Source organism: Salvelinus fontinalis, chromosome 37, assembly GCF_029448725.1.
Source record: "Salvelinus fontinalis isolate EN_2023a chromosome 37, ASM2944872v1, whole genome shotgun sequence".
Taxonomy (NCBI): domain Eukaryota; kingdom Metazoa; phylum Chordata; class Actinopteri; order Salmoniformes; family Salmonidae; genus Salvelinus; species Salvelinus fontinalis.
The window spans coordinates 8,308,925-8,329,544 of NC_074701.1; the positions used below are offsets into that span (position 1 = coordinate 8,308,925).

Consider the following 20,620-nt stretch of genomic DNA (forward strand, 5'->3'; position numbering starts at 1 on the left):
TAGACCTCCACAGGTCTGGTTCATCATTGGGAGCAATTTCCAAACGCCTGAAGGTACCACATTCATCTGTACAAACAATAGTACACAAGTATAAACAACATGGGACCACGCAGCTGTCATACCTCTCAGGAAGGAGACGCGTTCTGTCTCCTAGAGATGAACGTCCTTTGGTGCGAAAAGTGCAAATCAATCCCAGAACAACAGCAAAGGACCTTGTGAAGATGCTGGAGGAAATAGGTACAAAAGCATCTATATCCACAGTAAAACGAGTCCTATATCGATATAACCTGAAAGGCCGCTCAGCAAGGAAGAAGCCACTGCTCCAAAACCAAAAGAAAAAAGCCAGACTACGGTTTGCAACTGCACATGGGGACAAAGATCGTACCTTTTGGAGAAATGTCCTTTGGTCTGATGAAACAAAAATATAACTGTTTGGCTGTAATGACCATCGTTATGTTTGGAGGAAAAAGGGGTATGCTTGCAAGCTGAAGAACACCATCCCAACCGTGACACACGGGGGTGGCAGCATCATGTTGTGCTTTGCTGCAGGAGGGACTGGTGCACTTCACAAAATATATGGCATCATGAGGGAGGAAAATTATGTTGATATATTGAAGCAGCATCTCAAGATATCAGTCAGGAAGTTAAAGCTTGGTCGCAAATGGGTCTTCCAAATGGACAATGACCCCAAGCATACTTCCAAAGTTGTGGCAAAATGGCTAAAGGACTACAAAGTCAAGGTATTGGACTGGCCATCACAACGCCCTAACCTCAATCCCATAGAAAAGTTGTGGGCAGTACTGAAAAAGCGTGTGCGTGCAAGGCCTACAAACCTGACTCGGTTACACCAGCTCTGTCAGGAGGAATGGGCCAAAATTCACCCAACTTATTGTGGGAAGACTACCTGAAACATTTGACCCAAGTTAAACAATTTAAAGGCAATGCTACCAAATACTAATTGAGTGTATGTAAACTTCTGACCCACTGGGAATGTGATGAAATAAATAAAGCTGAAATCAATCATTCTCTCTACTATTATTCTGACATTTCACATTCTTAAAATAAAGTGGTGATCCTAACTGACCTAAGACAGGGAATTGTTACTCAGAATAAATGTCAGGAATTGTGAAAAACTGAGTTTAAGTATATTTGGCTAAGGTGTATGTAAACTTCCAACTTCAACTGTACATAAATGCACCATAAGAAATGACTGGAGCTTTTTGCAGGGAGGACAGTGTGGGAGGACAGTGTACTGAAAAGGCTACAAAAAGTGTGATTATGAAGGCTCTGGACACCAAATCTACTATTATACTGAAGGAGAAGAGGAACGGAGAAGAGGACCGTGGTTATGTACGTATCACGTCCACTAGGTGGTATCTTAGTCAGCTACTGAGTTCATTAACAGAGAACTATTTTTGTCAACAACAAAAACAAAACCAACAAACAACACATCATTTGTTTATTTGCTTCTTTACAAAGTGCTTCTGAAAGACATCCAAAATACTGACAAAGAAAGTTCATACAGAGTGATAAATTGTGCTTTCGTTAAGTCCATCTCACACTATATTATTCACAGCAAGGGAGAAACCCTGTACACATTTCTCACTTCAGAAATGTGGATCTATTTATTGAAAGCAAATCTACTAAACATTCATATTTAAATCAGCGTTCACAGCTACACAATGTGGTTGCATATTTGCATAAATACAAGTTTTGTGTTCACTTTGCATAGACCTTTCAGTTTAGGTGACATATGGTCTAATGGTTCAATTCCCCATATGTCACTATTCTGACATATTCTAAGGAGACCTTGTTGCAGAATCGCCACCACATTGTTTGACAATATTTCATGCACACCAACCAAATTGAGGTGTAAATAATAATCCAATCCATTTGACGTTTACACCGGTAACAGATGTAGCTAATGAGAACTTTGGTTTCTACAACCTGCTAAACTGCATCCCCAGAAGTACTCTCAGCATTGAAACGGTTAAATACTGTAGATATCTATTGTGTTGTGTTCTTATTCCCTATTCACTAATATTAGTAAAAGTTCTAGGTGACCGTGACATATCGATCAAATGCACCGCAAGAATATCCTAGACAGCATATCACATTCAAAATATGGAATGGTAAACATTTCTGTGAAGCAGTTAATAATAAATAGCCTTAATCTAATTCATAATTCCACTACAAAACTACAAAAAGATCAACATCAGCAATATAACAGCAAGCTTTACAAAATGTCTCAGAAGAGGGATAATTTTCGAAAGAAAAACAAAACAAAATAGTCAATTACAGCAGACAAAGATCTGAAATAAGTCACATATAAAGCCACATCGCTTCACTCGCACCACAACTCTCACACACACACACACACACACACACACACACACACACACACACACACACACACACACACACACACACACAAACACACAAACACACAAACACACACACACACACACACACACACACACACACACACACACACACACACACACACACACACACACACACACACACACACACACACTGCTGCTACTGTCTATTATCTATCCGGTTGCCTAGTTTATTCTATTTATTTATGGCCAGACAATTATTTCATTTGATTTAGTATCTAATCTTCAACTCTGCATTGTTGGAAAAGGACCCGTAAGTTAGCATTTCACTGTTAGCCTACACCTGTTGTCTACCACGCATGTGAATTTTCTTTCATTTGATTTGTTCTTAAAACTATGTATTGGGCTTCTGTGAAATCTGTATTTTTGCATGTAAATGCAATCAAAACACTTTAAAACACAGCTGTTAATTCCATTAGATGAAATGCTATTCAGCCTTTTATAAGTCTCTTTGATGCTTGAACCTCTGCTCTAGGGAAACCAGGGCTGTGTTCATTATCAGGGCTCGAAACGGGAAAAAGACAATCTCAGTCCGTTTTCTTCTGTTCGGTGCCTAATGAACACGATCCTAACAGGACCTGTGAAACAAAAGCTGTCAATCAGTGTCACCAGTCACCAGAATCCATAGCAAAGTCCTCCAGCTCGCTCATGGTGATGATATCACGGTGGGGGGCGGGGTTAGTATCCTCAACGTCCACTGCGCCTTTGTCCAGCTGGTTGTGTGTGTCGTACGCAGCGTGTGAGTCATGGGCAGTGCGTGCGTCATGAGCTGTGTCCATGTAAGGTGTCTGCTCTTGGCTGTAGCTCTGTCCATATGTCTCTCTCTCCATTATCTCCTCCTCTCCTTCACAACACTGGCTGTTCCAGCCCTCCCCCTGCCTCTCTCCCTCCTCTGCCCAACCCTGACTCTCCTCTGTGGGCTGTGGGTCCTGGGTGGGAGACACCAAGGCAGACACCCCAGAGAGAGACCTGTGAGTGGGCAGGGATGATACGGGCATGGGCTGGTATCTCTGGGGGTATCCCTGGTAGAGCACATAGGGCCGGCTGGCTGGATGAGCCTGGGGCTGGGTGTATGGGGGATATGTTTGGGGTTGGGGCTGGGTGTATGAGTCTTCGGGGAGGGACTGGGGATAACACTGTGGCTGGGGCTGAGACAGAGAGCCTCCCTGACCCGACTGACGGACATTCAGTTGGACGTACTTCCTCGTCTCTGGGTCAAAGAAGGTCTTGGTCTTCACCTGGACAGGCATGTCAACCACAAAGTACTGACCAGACCCCGGGTCCTGTAGAACCTTCTTCTGGGTTAAACCTTGGGTGAAGTGCTGGGGGAGGTTGAGGGAGGGTGGGGAAGGGTAGTAGGGGTCTACGTGGTACTGAGGGACATTCAGGGGGGAGGCCAGGGGTGAGACAAGGTGTCTGGGGTGAGCATGGTGGTGGTGGGTGGGGGAGGAGGGCACACTGGCCACTTGCGTTGTGACTCGGGGGTGGGAGACAGGGGCTTTGGCGTGGGGGGAGGCGTGGAAGGATGGGTGATGAGTGGATCCTGAATCAGTTGGAGAACAGGGGACACTGGAGATGTGAGTTGGGGCAAGGGGCAGAGAGATAGGGGCAGCGAAATGGGGGGAGGCAAGAGCGTGACGGTTGGAGGATCGTAGCTCTGAGGGTGAGGAGGGGACACTAGCGACTGCATGGACCGGTTTCTTCACTAAGTCAGTAATGCTGTCTGTCTCAGTCTTCGACTCTTTCTTTATCCTGCGGGTTGTGAGCCTCTTGGCTCTCCGTAGAGCTTTCTCACTCTTAGGAGGAACAGTCGGGGGCTTCCCCAGTGGCCGTCCTACGTCACTGATAAAACTACAGGCTGAATCTGGCCTGCTATAGCCCCCCCTGCTGGCGAACTCAGAGTCAGACAGGTCGGCTACACTGGTGGCATAACTCTCAACATCCCCAGACATGTTGCTGATCATCGAGCGAGAGTCATCGTCGTCCAGAGCCACATTCCTCCTGGATTGGAGCCTGGAGTAAGGGTATGTGTAGGTGGTCTCCGAGGGGGCGGTGAACTCTTTCGAGGGCTGAGTCTCTCGGATGCGGGGGAGTCGGTGTGACGAGATGGCGGAGTCATGATACACAGGAGTCCCGGCGCTCTCTCTCAGCCTTTCATGTACGCTCTCTCCTGTCCTCTCAAGCTCCTCGTCTCCCATCTCTGATCCGCTCCAGAGGGCTGAGCCCACCTTGAACTCTTCTCCAAAGCTCTTGTGGAAGAGTGGTTTGACGGACTTGGTGAGAGAGGAGCCTCTGAAGGTGTTGTCTTTGACTCTGAACATGGTGGGCTTGCCCCCGAGGGCAGGGGAGGAGGTGTTGGAGCGGGTGGAAGGGGGGGCAGGGGAGGTAGGGAGGTGAGGTCTTCCACAGGACTCCCAGTCCTCAAGGTCCCCCCTGCGTGGGGAAGGCTGGGGGGAGAAGAGGGGTATGTCCCTGGGTCTGGTTTGACCCTCAGGGCTGCTGATGGAGTAATACTGGAGAGCATCCATCTTCTCCTTCTCTCTCTGTCTCTGTCTCGCCCTCTGCTTCTCCTCTTTTTTCTCATCCTCTCTCTGTCGCTGTGGGTCTCTCCTCTCCTTCTCTTTCCTCTCTTTCTCGTTCTGTCTCGCCATCTTTTCCTCATCTCTTTGTCGCTGTTGCTCTCTCCTCTCCTCTTTCCTCTCCTCTTCTTTCTGTTTCACCATCCTCTCCTCCTCTTTCTTTTCCTGCTCTCTCCGTTGCTGTTCCTCTCTCATTTCCTCCTCTTTCTGTCTCGCCATCCTCTCCTCTTCTCTCTGTCTCGCCTTCCTCTCCTCTTTCTTCTCCTCCTTCCCTCTCTGTCGCTGTTGATTTGTAATATCCTCCTCTTTCTGTCTCACCCTCCTCTCCTCCTCTTTCTTCTGTTCTTTCTGTCGCTGTAGCTCTCTCCTCTCCTCTTTCATCTCCTCCTCTTTCTGTCTCGCCCTCATCTTCCCCTCTTTCATCCCCTCTATCTGTCGTTGTTCCCCTATCAACTCCTCTTTCCTCTCCTCCTCTTTCTGTCTTGCCATTCTCTCTTCTTCTATCTGTGTCGCTCTCCTCTCCTCCTCTTTCCTCTCCTCTTCTTTCTGTCTCACCATCCTCTCCCCTTCTCTCTGTCTTGCCCTCTCCTCCTTTTTTCTCTGTTGCTCTCTCCTCTCTTCCTCTTTCAGATCCTCCTCTTTCTGTCTTGCTATCCTCTCCTCTTCTCTCTGTCTCGCCCTCCTCAACTCCTCTTTCCTCTCCTCCTCTATCTGTCTCACCCTCCTCTCCTCATCTTTCTTCTCCTCTTTCTGTCGCTGTTGTTCTATTCTGTCCTTCTCCTCCTCTTTCTGTCTCACCACCCTCTCCTCCTCTTTCTTCTCCTCCTCTTTCTGTCGCTGTTGCTCTCTCATCTCCTCCTCTTTCTGTCTTGCCATTCTCTCTTCTTCTATCTGTGTCGCTCTCCTCTCCTCCTCTTTCCTCTCCTCTTCTTTCTGTCTCACCATCCTCTCCCCTTCTCTCTGTCTTGCCCTCTCCTCCTTTTTTCTCTGTTGCTCTCTCCTCTCTTCCTCTTTCAGATCCTCCTCTTTCTGTCTTGTTATCCTCTCCTCTTCTCTCTGTCTCGCCCTCCTCAACTCCTCTTTCCTCTCCTCCTCTATCTGTCTCACCCTCCTCTCCTCCTCTTTCTTCTCCTCTTTCTGTCGCTGTTGTTCTATTCTGTCCTTCTCCTCCTCTTTCTGTCTCACCAACCTCTCCTCCTCTTTCTTCTCCTCCTCTTTCTGTCGCTGTTGCTCTCTCCTCTCCTCCTCTTTCTGTCTTGCCATTCTCTCTTCTTCTATCTGTGTCGCTCTCCTCTCCTCCTCTTTCCTCTCCTCTTCTTTCTGTCTCACCATCCTCTCCCCTTCTCTCTGTCTTGCCCTCTCTTCCTTTTTTCTCTGTTGCTCTCTCCTCTCTTCCTCTTTCAGATCCTCCTCTTTCTGTCTTGCTATCCTCTCCTCTTCTCTCTGTCTCGCCCTCCTCAACTCCTCTTTCCTCTCCTCCTCTATCTGTCTCACCCTCCTCTCCTCCTCTTTCTTCTCCTCTTTCTGTCGCTGTTGTTCTATTCTGTCCTTCTCCTCCTCTTTCTGTCTCACCACCCTCTCCTCCTCTTTCTTCTCCTCCTCTCTCTGTCGCTGTTGCTCTCTCCTCTCCTTCTCGTTCTTCTCCTCCTCTCTCTGTCTTGCCATTCTCTCTTCTTCTCTCTGTGTCGCTCTCCTCTCCTCCTCCTTCTCCTCCTTCCCTCTCTGTCGCTGTAGCTCTCTCCTCTCCTCCTCTTTCCTCTTCTCCTCTTCTTTATTTTCCTCCTCTCTGTGACACTGTTGCTCTCTCCTCTCCTTCTCTTTCTTCTCTTCCTCTCTCTGTCTCGCCATCTTCTCCTCTTCTCTCTGTGTTGCTCTCCTCTCCTCCTCTTTCTTCTCCTCCTCTCTCTGTCTCGCCATCTTCTCCTCTTCTCTTTGTCTCTTCCTCCTCTCCTCCGCTTTCTTCTCCTCTCTCCGTAGCTGTTGCTCTCTTCTCTCTTCCTCTTTCCTCTCGACTTCTTTATGTCTCGCAATCACCATCCTCTCCTCATCTCTCCATCTTACCTTCCTCTCCTCCTCTTTCCTCTCCTCTTTGTTTCTCACCATCCTCTCCTCCTCTCTCTGTCTTGTCTTCCTCTCCTCTTTCCTCTGCTCCTCTCTCTGTCTCTCTCTCCTCTCCTCTCTCTTCTCCATGCTATATATGTCTCCCAGAGAGGCCTGTGTTGCATGTGTTTTCTCCATATATTGCGTTGCCTCTGTAGGGGAGAACAGGTCTTTTCCAGGCATGTCAACATGGGTGGGTTGGGTCGGTTGTTGTGAGAAAGAGGGGTTTCTGGTCTCAACGTCAACCTCTGAGGGTATGGCGCGAGCTGGCAGAGGAGTATTCTGGGATTGATAGAGCCTTTGGTTCCAATCAATCCCAGATTGGTACCCAAGTTGGTACCCTGAAGTGGTTGCATGTTCTGGTTGTGGCACAGTGTCGTGTTTAAGAGAGTGTGTCTCTGTGAGTCCCTCAGTAGTTTTTGCCTCATTGAATGAGATTGCCTGTTTTTCTTTTTCCCTCAGTCTGAACATCCCTTTCTTTCTCTGTTCCTGCTCCATGGAAGACACCACTCCTGTCTTACCCTCCGTGTTTAGTTTGGAGGGAATCTCTGGTTCTTTCACAGATACCTCTTCTTTCCTCATCATCCCTCCGGTCCCCGGGGGGTCTTCCTGTTCAGCTGTAAAGACTGGACATCTACTGCGGAGAGTCTGTATCATGGGAAAATATCCATCCTTTCTGCTTGGACTGTCCACGTTAGGAGGGGAATCTTCTTCTGTAGAGATCACCTTTAGTCTGGCGTAGTCTGCGATGGCAGTAGGGACAGTAGGCAGCACCTTCTGTCTTGGTTTCACCTCTGGTTTACGAGACACTTTTTCACTTGGAAGTGTCGGGTTATGCCCTCTCTCTTTTGCGTTTGTTTCCACATTGCTGTTCTCACTCACACCTGACACAACACGGATGGCTATGCTATCAATGTGGACATTGTTGTCACCAGTGGGTTTCTCTGCTCTTGAAGAAACGTGTTTGGTAACTGAGTGACTTTCAGTAGTTTTGTGGTTGTCAATCTCACTTATTGATGATACAACATGGATTGTAATACTTTCTATGTGTACATTCTCCACTTGGCCATCTTGAACACTGATGTCTTCGCCACCTTGAATGACACTGCTCTTTGCCATTTCCACCGCTGCAAGGTCGGCCTTGCCGATGCTTTCATTAGTAGGATGGTTGTTATTTGCGTAGTCGTTAGCGTTTCTTGCGGTGATGCTATGTTTAAAGAGGAGAGGTTGAGTTTCAGCCAACTGTTTATTTTTAGCCGATTTGACCTCTGCTGAGCGTCCATCGTTAACTGCAGGGGTGTCATGGAGTAGAGTTTCCCTCTGAGACTTATCTCTCCCATACGATTTAGGAATCTCCCGTGAACAATTCTCGTTCCTCACAGATTTGTCATTTTTTTCGGGATCTTTCTTTGTGGTTTCAGGTGCACTTCTAGCCTGCTTACTCCCACTTATAACACATTCTGTTTTAGGTTCACCGTTCCCTTCTGGCAACTGTGTTTGCTGTTTAACTCTGGCCTTTTCTGTAATTACAGGCTCAGCAAATGTAGTGTCTTCCCTTTTGCTTGTTACAATTGATCTAACTTCATTTTCTGAAACGCTTTCATCTGCAATGGGAGCCATGGCTGGAGGAGTCTCTTGTTTCAAATGGCCTGAATTGTTGCTGGGAAGTTGACCTGAGCTGAGTTCATTTTTATTGGAAATATTTTCCTCTTTTTCCATGTTTATCTTATCTTTTACTGGGGCGGGTTGACGTGGAGTAGAAACGTTGTCTTCATTCACCGAGGGTTCTCTTATGGTCACCATTATCCCCATGATCTGCAAACTGTCACCAGAAATGGCCTCATTTTTACTTTCCTCCTTCTTTGACTGACGCCCTTCCTTTTCAATTGCATCACTGACCTTTGACCTGTTCATGGCCTGTTCCAGTGATGCTCTGGACTGTTGACCGTCACTGACAGCCGATGCTTCAGTTTTAGCTGGCTTTCTATGTTCTGATTGACCTGCTTCCTTCCTGATGCTGAGTTGGCTGTTTGTTTGTTTTTCACCCCTGGATGGATTATTTTTAACGCTCTTCACTTCCTGTCCATTCTGACCTCTCCCTCTCTGTTCCTGGTGCTTGGTGGGGTTTCTTGATAGGAGTCTGTCTCGTTTACCAAAACCTTTCTCTTTGATGGCTGAGATCTCCTTTTCAGCGTGGGCCTTCAGTTTCGACGTCAGTATCTCTTGCTTGGTCTGGCCTTTCTCCTTTAGTGACAGAGCTCTGAAGGAGGACGGATGGACGTCTTTCACCATTGCTACAGTCGGGTCAGCCGGCGTCGTCTTACTCTCGATCTGACTGGCCAGTTTGAATTGTTTGGATGACTCGCTGTACACCCATTGGCCCTCATTCCCCCGCTCATGTTCATTAGTGGCAAGTGCAGCCCTCGGAGTCTTTTTACAGTCATCTGCCGCAGCTACATCCTTAGAGGGCTGTTTGTTTCCCTTAGCTGGAACTGCATGACTGAACCCGTATTTCTCTCTCAATCTGTTGTAGTCATCTCCGCCCCTGTCTACCCTTTCACACCTGCTGATGGGAGAGACATCGTTCGGTTGGAGTGTTTTGTTCTCGGCCTTTGCAGATATGTTGAGATATGTGAATGTGTCGCCCGCTGCTGAAACGGCTTCGTTGGCAGTGTGCTTTCTCTCTCTCAGTCGCTCTCTCTTCACCTGTTCATAGTCTCTGGTAGTGAGGATATCATTTATGCCGTATCGGTCCTCGCTGGCTGACCATGAACTGTACTGGGCGGGTTCATCATGCTCTGCTTTAGCTGACGCTGCTTTAGCAGTTTCTGCTTTAGCTTGTTCTGTTTTGGCTAACTCTGCTTTAGCTAACTCTGCTTTAGCTAACTCTGCTTTAACCAACTCTGCTTTAACCAACTCTGCTTTAACCAACTCTGCTTTAACCAACTCTGCTTTAACCAACTCTGCTTTAACCAACTCTGCTTTAACCAACTCTGCTTTAACCAACTCTGCTTTAACCAACTCTGCTTTAACCAACTCTGCTTTAGCTTGTTCCCCTTGAGTTTTAGCTAACTCTTCTTTATCTTTCTCTACTTTAGCCAACTCTGTTTTTGCTAGCTCTGATTTCACTTTCTCTGCTTTAGATTTTTTTGCTTGAGCTAACTTTGCTTTAGCTAGTTTAGCTTTAGCAAGATCTGCTTTTGCTTGTTCTGTTTGAGCTTTTGCTAACTCTACTTTAGCTAGTTCTGCTTTAGCTTGCTCTGTTTTGTTTTGTTCTGTTTTAGGCAACTCAGTTTTAGCTTTCTCTGCTCTAGCGCTCACTGATTTAGCTTGCTCTGCTTTAGCCATCTCTGGTTTCACTTGTTCTGCTTTAGCCTGCTCTGCTTTAGCTAACTCAGTTTTAGCTTCCTCTGCTTTTTCTAGTTCTGCTTTAGCTTGCTCTGCTTTAGCAAGTTTAGCTTGAGCTAACTCTGATTTAGCTTGTTCTGCTTTAGCTAACTCTGCGTTAGCTAACTCTGCTTTAGCTATATCTGCTTGAACTTGTTCTGCGTTATCTAGCTCTGCTTTCACTTGCTCTATTTTAGCCTGTTTTGATTTAGCTAACACTGCTTTATCTTGCTCTAATTTAGCTTGTTCTGCTTTAGCTAGCTCTCCTTTAGCTAGCTCTGCTTTAGCTAACTCTGCTTCAGCTATACCTGCTTGAACTTGTTCTGCTTTATCTAGCTCTGCTTTTACTTGCTCGATTTTAGCCTGTTTTGATTCAGCTAACACTGCTTTATCTTGCTCTAATTGAGCTTGTTCTGCTTCAGCTAGCTCTGCTTCAGCTAGCCCTGTTGTGTGCATATTACTGGGGTTATTTGTAGTACTTTTGGGATATTGGTGACTGTTAATTGCACTAAATTCTCCATTTGTCTGTTGCAGTATTGCAGCAGTCCTGTCGGTATACTGATTGTGATCTTTTGCACATTGTGCTGTTGTAGCTGCACTGTCGCTGTGTTGTCTGTTCTCATTCTTGTATGATGAACTCCACTGTATATCCTGGTCATATTGTTGTTTATCTACATATCCTTTGTGTCCGGGTAGTTTGTTGTCTTCCACCCATGGGGCATGTGGTTTTCTCTGAACAGGTTGCTCTCTTTCTGTCAGGGTGTTATGGACTGTATATGTCTTATCGCCCTCCGAATACAGACTCTGTTTCCTGTGGTCTTGTCCTGTACCCCTGTGCAGGTGCTCATTTTGGTTCTGACGCTTCTCTTTGGTGGTGAGAGATTCCTCATTGACTCGATACTGATCTACAGTTCCATACTTGTCCATAAAAGTCCCAGAATAGCGTTGCTCTTCTACGGTGTCGCTGAGGATCTGCTGACTAAGAGGGCAGACTGTGTTTTGAGCGAATCTGTTTGACAGTTCCTCCTGATTGGCCAGTGTGTGGTCAGGAACCGGAAGCATTTCCTTATATGGAAGGATATTTTGACCTCTTAAGACTTCACCAGCTGGATGCAGCCTTCCACCAGATGCATTCTGCTGCCCCTGTTCTCTCTTTTCTTGTTGTCCATATATATTCCACTCATTTCCATATTTCTGGTTTGGGTCCTGCTTCAGTGTAGCTGCTCTGTGTGAGGGTAGAGACTGTTTGTCTTTTTCGATAAGCGCAGCGATCTCCCCCTTCCATGGAGGCACTTCTGTTGTAACATTCACACCAAAACCATATTTGTTCTCTCTTACTTGCTCATATCCACCTGTCTTTGTGTATCTCTCTACCGTAGTCTGGTTTGTATTGGGCTCAATACTTTGTTTGGATACTAGTGCGTCTCTGTTTGCAGTGTTGGTTTGGTTTGCAGTGATTCCATCTGTCCTGTAAGTGTCTAGGACTGCTGGGAGTGGGTTAGGGGTAGAATTAGGGCTAGGGTAAGGTTTGGGCTTAGTGTTAGGGAGGTGCGAGCTCACTGTGGGAAGGGTGTTGTCTAGGCCTGGTTTCGTGGGGCTGACTTGCTCATACATATCATTTTGGAGGTGCTCAGTCCTACTTATTTCATCGGATTGAATAAATTGTGATAACCCACCTTGGCCGTTCTGACTGGTAGTGAGCGGATCTCTGTTGCTGCAGTATCCACTGTACTCCTGACGGTAAACCATCTCCTCCTGAGTCTGAGACGACTTCACTGCCTGATAGGCCTCTGGTTTACTAGTGTCTGTGTAATCCAAGTGTTGGTCAGAGTGTGCAGTGGTTGGCTGCAATGAGGGGCTATACTGTGGGTTGGTATGGGGGTGAAATGAAATGTCTATTGCATTGGGCTCCTCCTGTACTACCACCTGGGGAACAGGGATGTCTAAGTAGGCTGGCATATCTATCACTGTGTCTCTGGGCTCATAGCCGTCCAGGTTAGATTTACTCCTGCCAGTCACCTCCAGGCCTTTGAACTTGGTGGGACTGTATGTGCTTTTCACCCTCTTCCTATTGTCTTTCAGGTTAAAGAGGAGACCGGACGCTCTGGACTTGTAGCTGGAAATCCTCACCTCTGGTGTGGCCCCCCTTCTCTCCCTCTCTCTCTCGCACCAGACGGCGGGCTGTTCGAGAGCGAGGGGGGGTGAGAGGGCGTACTGTAGCACCTCCGAGGTGGTGTCAGTGTCTTGCGGATTGTGGATGACAGGTGTTAACTGCTGGGTGAAGTTAAAGGGAGTGGTGCTGGGGTTGCTAGCGACTACAACCGGCTCCACTGATACTGTGGCGGATGGTTGCTCGATGGCGACGGAGGGGGAAAGGGTGTACTGCAGAGCTTCTGAGGTGTCCTGGTGGTTGTGGATGACAGGCGTCAGCAGCTGGGTGATGTTAAAGGGATTGGTGCTGGTGTTGCTAGCGACTACACCCTGCTCCACTGCTACTGTGCTAACCTTGTTGTGAAAGGAAATGACACTGTTCTTGTTGCCTTTCACGACACTACTCTGCTCGGCGCTGTTTAGGACTGTTGTAACACTCTGCTCTGCGGTCAATTTGGTGAACCGCTCAGTGTGCTGGAACTCAGTGATGGCGCTGACAGCATCGTGGCCACGCCGGGACCTCTCACTGGTAGGAGAGACCGTCGAGGGACGGAGTGAGAGATATCTGTTTGACCCCGCGCTCTGGGTGCGTTTCCATGGTGGGTGGTGACCGGCCAGCTCAGACTCAGAGCGTTTCTCCAGGGCTGAGGCCTTCTGCAGCACTGTGGAGCCCCCCTCCAGGGGCTTACGTTGGGGTCCATACACTGTCTCCTTGATCCCAGGGTGGGCGTAGAACTGCTGTTCGAATGTCAGCTCCTTGTACATGGGTGAGTCGTACCATTTAGGGAAGTTTGCAGGGGACATGAACCCGGACACACCCTCCTGCTGGAAGGGGAACCTGTTATGGTCTCTCCACAGGGGCTGGAAGGGGCTGAACTCGCTATGGAGAAAGAAGTTAGAGGTTGAGTTGAGCTGTGCAAACATGCTTTGTTTACTACAGTGTTTTCCGTGGGAGGATCTCATAAAGGAGGATGTTTTGTCCAACTGAGACACAGCAGAAGATACCTCAGAGGGGTAGAGGCTGTTCCTACTGTGGGGTAAGGGGCCTGTCTGCTGGGAGAAGGGGCCTGTCTGCTGGGAGAAGGTGCCGGCCGCCGGGAAGGGGCCAGCGTTAAAGTTATGGGGGTATGCCGTAGAGAACTCAGACAGCTCTCTCTGGATGCTCATCAGAGCTGACTTGTCCCAGGAGGACTCATTGTTCCAGTCCCTGAGTTTCCCCTCCATCCACCCGTCCCCTCCTCCATAACCCTCTGAGCTAAAGGCTTTGATGAGAGAGGAGACTCGGGAGCGACTGCGACGCTGCTGCCAGCTGGTGTCGGACCCTCCATAACTCAGGAAGGATAGTCTCTCCTCCCTCAGAGTCTTCTCCTGCTGAGACACGTCTATGAAGGAGCGCTGGAATGTGGTAGACACCCTTCCCTCTGTCCTCCCCTCCCCTTGCCCCTCCCACCCTGAATAACCCTGGTTCTCTAAACCATACTGTCCTGTCCACATCCTCCCCTCCCCCTCCCAACCCGCCTCACCCCCTCCCTGTCCATATTGCTGGAGACTGAGGCTGAAGCTCTCGTGGGCGGCTCTCTTGAGAGCATCCCTTTCCCTGTCCTCCTTCTCCTGGGCAGCTATAATATCTTGGCTGAAGGCCTGGTGTCTCTCCCTCTGAGCTGACGGTGAGGAGCCCAGGTCAGAGTCGTTGTAAATGGCTTCTTCGCCAATGCAGAGGCTCCTGAAGGCTCGGTCAGTCAGGCTGCTGACCTCACGGTCTGTGTCATCCAGGATCGAGCCTCCACTGGATGTGTCGCTCAAGCCGCCGCTGCTGTGCTTCCTGTGGCCGCTGCCCCTCCGGCTGAAGTGGCGCTTCTCCACCGTCGTCATGGGTAAAGCTCAATCACACACCTCACACACACACTCACATTCACTCAGACAAAGCTCATGTCTAGTGCTCAGTCACACACCCAGACAGCAGTGTTTAGCTGGGGCTGGTTTAGGAAACCTCAGAGGGGCCCAATCAGTCTCTTTGGAGGGCCTTAGCCCCAAGGCGTGGTTGTATTCCTGGTGGGCCCCTAAGGCGTATTGCATTTCTGCAGCAGAAGGAGCCATGACATCCCGTGTGTCCTGCAGGAAGAGAATAGACCAGAGAACAGAGTTAAAAGTGGAAAAGGCTTAAAATTATTCTTTAGCCTAAATCTATTGAATGAAAATTGGACTGTGTCTTCATGACCCTCAGACTTTTTCTTTGTTGCCCTAAACGGGAACATACAAGTAAGTTGTCCCATATCACTTTACGTCAAGCTACTATTAAGTGCAAGGGGATACTGGTGGTGGTTTAGCAATTGAACAAGAGCTGTATCTATTTAAAGCGACTTTCTGTTAATTAAGCGGCGATGGAAAAGGAGATTCGTGGTTTCTTTTTAGTATTTATTACATTCAGGTGTAGATAGATAGACAAGTGTTTCGGCCTAAGCGTTCATCAGTGTCATGAAAGCCACATGAAAGTAAAGCACTTTGGTCACACACACCAGTGGTGGGTTTTGCGTTGAAAGAAAGATGCATACGCAGAAAATAACCCCAGTAACCACTTGTAAAATATGGTGGTGGATCTATTTTGTTTCCACTGGTGCTGGGGCCCTTGTTAAGGTCAACGGCATTATGATTTTTCCCAGCTCCAGGATATTTTAACCAGAAACCTGGTTGCCTTTGCCAGGAGGCTGAAACTTGGCCGCAAGTGGATCTTCCAGCAAGACATTAACCCCAAGCGCACATCAAAATCCACAAAGAAATGAATTGACCATGGCCATCTCAGTCCCCAGACTTGAACCACATTGAAAACATGTGGTTTGAATTGAAGAGGGCAGTCGATCAGCGCAGATGAAGGATATCAAGGATCTGGAAAGTTTCTGGATGGTGTTCTCCAAACTCATAGAACATTTTAGAAAAATGCTCAGTGCCCTTATCCTTGCAACCCTATCTTTTTGCGAAAAATTATTTGTAATTTCTCTGAGAAATTGTATTAGTATAAAATAATATATTTCCCCCAGTTTTTTAGGATACAATATACACTACATGACCAAAAGAATGTGGACACCACCAAAATCATGGTCATTAATATGGAGTTGATCCCACCTTTGCTGCTATAACAGCCTCCACTATTCTGGAAAGGCTTTCCACTAGATGTTGGAACATTGCTGCGGGGACTTGCTTCCATTCAGCCACGAGAGCATTAGTGAGGTCGGGCACTAATGTTGAGCGATTAGGCCTAGCTCGCAGTCTACGTTCCAATTCATCCCAAAGGTGTTCGATGAGGTTGAGGTCTGGGCTCTGTGCAGGCCAGTCAAGTTCTTCCGCACTGATCTCGACAAACCATTTCTGTATGGACCTCACTTTGTGCACGGGGGCATTGTCATGCTAAAACAGGAAAGGACCTTCCCCAAATTGGAAGCACAGAATCGTCTAGAATGTCATTGTACGCTGTAGCGTTAAGGTTTCCCTACACTGACACCCTTCACTAGCCCGATCCATGAAAAACAGCCCCAGACCATTATTCCTCCTCCACCAAACTGTACAGTTGGCACTATGCATTGGGGCAGGTAGAGTTCTCCTGGCATCCGCCAAACCCAGATTCATCCGTCGGACTGCCAGATGGTGTAGCGTGATTCATCACTCCACAGAATGCGTTTCCACTGCTCCAGAGTCCAATGTCGGCGAGCTTTACACCACTCCGGACGACGCTTGGCACTTCTCATGGTGATCTTAGGCTTGTCTGCGGCTGCTCGGCCATGGAATCCCTTTTCATTAAGTTTCCAACAAACAGTTATTGTGCTGACGTTGCTTCCAAAGGCCATTTGAAACTCGTTGGTGAGTGTTGCAACCGAGGACGGTTCCGTTCTGTGAGCTTGTGTGGCCTACCACTTTCTAGCCGAGCTGTTGTTCCTCCTAGACATTTCCCCTTTGCAATAACAGCACTTACAGTTAACCGGGGCAGCTCTAGTAGTGCAGAAATTTGACTAACTGACTTGTTGGAAAGGTGACATCCTATGACGATGCCACGTTGAAAGTCACTGAGCTCATCGGTAAGGTCATTCTACTGACACTGTTTGTGTATGGAGATTGCATGGCTGTGTGCTCGAGTTTATACACCTGCCAGCAACGGGTGTGACTGAAATAGCCGAATCCGATCATTTGAAGGGGTGTCCACATAGTGTAGCTCAGTATTTGTATATATTTTATACCATATTTTTTGCTTATCTTTATCAGGGTGCCAATCATTATGGACCTGACTGTATACACTATATAATATAAAGTTCATGCATCCGGATTCTTGAACTTGCCCAAGTCATCATCAGCAATGTCTTATGAGATTTTACTCAATGTTTGTCGAGTCGTTCATAAGAATACGATCAGCTGTTCAATGGCTTAAATCTAAAACTGAATAGTGATGTTGCATGGAGTGGTAGGGTAAAAATAATTATAGATTGCTAGACGATGCTTTCATTAGACTCAATCTTTTCTTGATATAAAAGACTTTGTTGCCAAGTGTCCCTAATATGTATGTTATTACGTGTTAGTTACACAGATCAAAATGTAAACAGATAATTACATAAACTGCAAGAAAGCTATAAAACCTGTAAGTAACAATACGTACCTATACACTGTAAATACACTATACTTGCCTATGCAACTACCATGTAAATACCAGAGGCTCGTCCTGGGAGGAAGAGGAGGAGGAGGAGGAGGAGGATGGTCTTTCTCATAAATTAATTGCTGCTTGTTCAAGGATTATACAACAGCATTGTACCTGGGGCAGCCAAACGTCAGTTCTCAAAACTGAAAAGAAAACATTAAATGGGAAAAAATGCTCTATACGATGAAAACAATCACCTGATCATTTCAGTTCAAATCCTTTCCGTTTCCTTACCCACTACAGCATTTCCCATCAATGAATGACGTCTCCTGTGTCTCGAAAGAACAACTGAGATTTGTAAATGGTTAAAGTTGCCAACAGCGCTACAGTATTGTGCACGTTCCCTTGGGAATTTAAAGGAATGTTCCACTCAAATTTTTGGGGGGCGATATTTAGTTTGCTTATAGAATTACTTAATAAGACATATTTTGTTGAGTTGGAATGGCATATAAACGTACCATTCACCCTGAATGGTACGAGGAGTGTAATACAGGGTGATCATCGTGTGCGTTTCATTTGACTGCAGCTGCCAGGCAGTCTTTACCCTGCCCAGAATATCTACCAATGGGCCATTAATACCTCCTGACCTGTCTGGGAGGATCACACAGCACTCATTACATACCACACACTACAGTAACTAGATGCAGACCACACTACACTGCAATACCGGTCAGATACAAGGGATTTTGATTGCACTGACCTGGGATTCACAGAAAAGCTGCATTCAGTATCGCAGAATATCCATCATACATCCATCATACCAGCCCGGTCTTAAAATACACTATACAAAAGTATGTGGACACCCCTTCAAATTAGTGGATTTGGCTATTTCAGTCACACCCGTGTCTGACAGGTGTATACAATCGAAAACACAGCCATGCAATCTTCATAGGAAAACGTTGGCAGTAGAATTGCCTTACTGAAGAGCTCAGTGACTTTCAACGTAGTGCCGTTTTTGGATGGCAGCTTTCATCAACTTTCTGCCTTGCTAGAGCTGCCTCGGGCAACTGTAGGTGCTGTTATTGTGAAGTGGAAACGTCTAGGAGCAACAACGGCTCCTTTCTGAATGCATAGTGCCAACTGTATTGTTTGGTCGAGTAATAATAGTCTGGGGCTGTTTTTCATGGTTCGGGCTGGGCCCCTTCGTTCCAGTAAAGGGAAAAGTTAATGCTACAGCATACAATGACATTCTAGATGATTCTGTGAATTCAACTTTGTGGCAACAGTTTGGGGAATGCCCCCCCCGTGCACAAAGCGAGGTCCATACAGAAATGGTTTGTCGAGATCGGTGTGGAAGAACTTAACTGGCCTGCACAGAACCCTGACCTCAACCCCATCGAACACCTTTGGGATGAATTGGAGTTTTGATTGCGAGCCAGGCCTAATCACCCAACATCAGTGCTTGACCTCACTAATGCTTTTGTGGCTGAATGGAAGGAAGTCCCCGCAGCAATGTTCCAACATCTAGTGGAAAGCCTTCCCAGAAGAGTGGAGGTTGTTTTAGTAGCAAAGGGGGGACCAACTCCATATTAATGCCCATGATTTTGGAATGAGATGTTAGACGAGCAGGTGTCCAGATACTTTTGGTCATGTAGTGTACCTCATTAAACTTACAGATTGTCTCTCGTCCTAGCTCCACGGTCTTTGATGCCCATAATCTTATCTCTCCTGTCATAGGGTGATTTCGTTTCATCTGTGCATGCGGCAGGTTTATTTTTAACCAATGAAGGTCCTCTAAAACCTGATACCACTGGGCCTCCCTTAAAACGGCCGGTGGTCAGTTACAATTACACCTTACGGCTACTGAACCCATCACTATTTAACAAAAACCATTAGTGTACTTTTGGTCATGTAGTGTACCTATTCCAGTCCCATGTTCATAGGTTTCAATTGCAGTCAGTCCAATGCAGTGAAAGACTGTGCAGCAACAGCTATTTTCAGTGAATGTGTCAACCATACAGTACCCATGGGAGATAAGCGCACATGCGTTCCTTCATACAGTATCTATCTACCCCTGTTCATGACCAAAGAAAACACAAAGCAGTGGGTGGCAAGAAACCCGGCGTACTCTCTTACCTTCTGCTGCTGTATTCCATATTTGTGTAGTGATCTTTTAGTAAATCCTCAAACACAAGTCTGTCCTGAGGAGAGCCTTGGCATGCTGCACCAAGCCAGCAGCTGCAGGAAGACAGGCCCTTTGTTGCCCAGAGCCCTCTCAGACAGCACACTGACCGCTCTGTGCCTCTCTACTCAACCTGCTGCTCCAGCCCAGTCCTCCATCCATACAGTACTCTCTCAGGCCTAGGAGCGCTGGTCAGATGCTTGGTTAGACGAAGGGTCTGAAGACCAGGCGGAGAAAGACGAGCCGTCCAGGAGAAAGCTAGTGTTGCAGGCTGGGGACGGTTACCAGGGCCTTCAACTAGTGCACATAACCAGCTATCTGACGGACGGTCGGTGTCGAGTGTCAGACAGATGAAACAAACAGGCCCCTCAAACTATTTATAAATCTTGTCCGCTAACGGCTAATGCTAATGGCTAGTTGCTAACAGCACCTCGGGAAGACTATAAAACATAGAGGGAAAAACATGGGTCTAAAGTTAGAAGAGAACCCTTTTCCTCCAGTTCTGTTGTTGTGGTAAGGGGATGGGGGTAGGAGGAGGGGGTGCTTAGGCACATGTGCCCCCTTGGGAAACAAAAATAGCCTGTTGAGCTCACTTCTGAGCTCACCCTTTTCGTATGGCGACAGAGAGGAGAGCTACAGCGCATCAACAAATAGTTTCTGAGCCTCCCACAGATAAGGACAAAGATTTCAACTGGGATTATTATTCTAGATTACTCTACGTTATTCTAGAAGTTGGTCATTGTGTTTTTGACCATAGATAGGACTATTATCTACCAACTCCAGACCATGTGCGCTGTATTTTCTCCTGGACAATTTTCAGCAATCAGCCTCTCTGTTTGTATTCCAGGTATTCTGTTTATAGTCTTCAGTTCTGGGTGTGTTTCACAGCTCAAGGAAACATGCACCACTAAAACAATGCCCTGCACCTTTCTTGATCTTTTCGTGGCAAGATCCGCACTAGCTAAAATCCACATAGTTGTTGTTTTGTCGGTGTAAGAGTTGGAACTGCTTTAGAGCTGTCAAATCCGCAAGCGGCTCCCTGCGTTACCTTGTTGCGGATACTGCCAACGGATGCAACGAAACCACACCGACTTTATGTCTGACCAATCCCACGCTGCAGCGTTAGAAGTTCATGCAGCCACGTTACAAGTTCAAACACTCAAAACACTCAAATGTTCTGTTGTCTACACCTCGATTAGAC

The 20,620-nt window shown here is 47.1% G+C and overlaps 2 protein-coding genes across 2 annotated transcripts; both read right to left on the reverse strand.

The window, feature by feature from the left end:
* Window positions 1–1,446: 1,446 nt before the first annotated feature.
* Window positions 1,447–14,022, reverse strand: LOC129835910 (titin homolog). Its single transcript, XM_055901616.1, has one exon. The coding sequence runs from the start codon at window positions 13,841–13,843 to the stop codon at window positions 3,008–3,010; it is 10,836 nt and encodes a 3,611-aa protein (XP_055757591.1). The 5' UTR covers window positions 13,844–14,022; the 3' UTR covers window positions 1,447–3,007.
* A 66-nt stretch (window positions 14,023–14,088) lies between these two features.
* LOC129835911 (cardiac-enriched FHL2-interacting protein-like) lies at window positions 14,089–19,899 on the reverse strand. The gene is made up of 3 exons (XM_055901617.1): window positions 19,374–19,899; window positions 14,138–14,731; window positions 14,089–14,103 (listed from the first exon to the last, which is right to left on the reverse strand). The coding sequence occupies exons 2-3, from the start codon at window positions 14,489–14,491 to the stop codon at window positions 14,089–14,091; spliced, it is 369 nt and encodes a 122-aa protein (XP_055757592.1). The 5' UTR covers window positions 14,492–14,731; window positions 19,374–19,899.
* Window positions 19,900–20,620: the final 721 nt, after the last annotated feature.

Coding starts and splice junctions, on each gene's coding strand:
- LOC129835910 (XM_055901616.1), bottom strand. CDS start 13,843: ATGGAGGGGAAACTCAGGGACTGGAACAATGAGTCCTCCTGGGACAAG.
- LOC129835911 (XM_055901617.1), bottom strand. CDS start 14,491: ATGACGACGGTGGAGAAGCGCCACTTCAGCCGGAGGGGCAGCGGCCAC.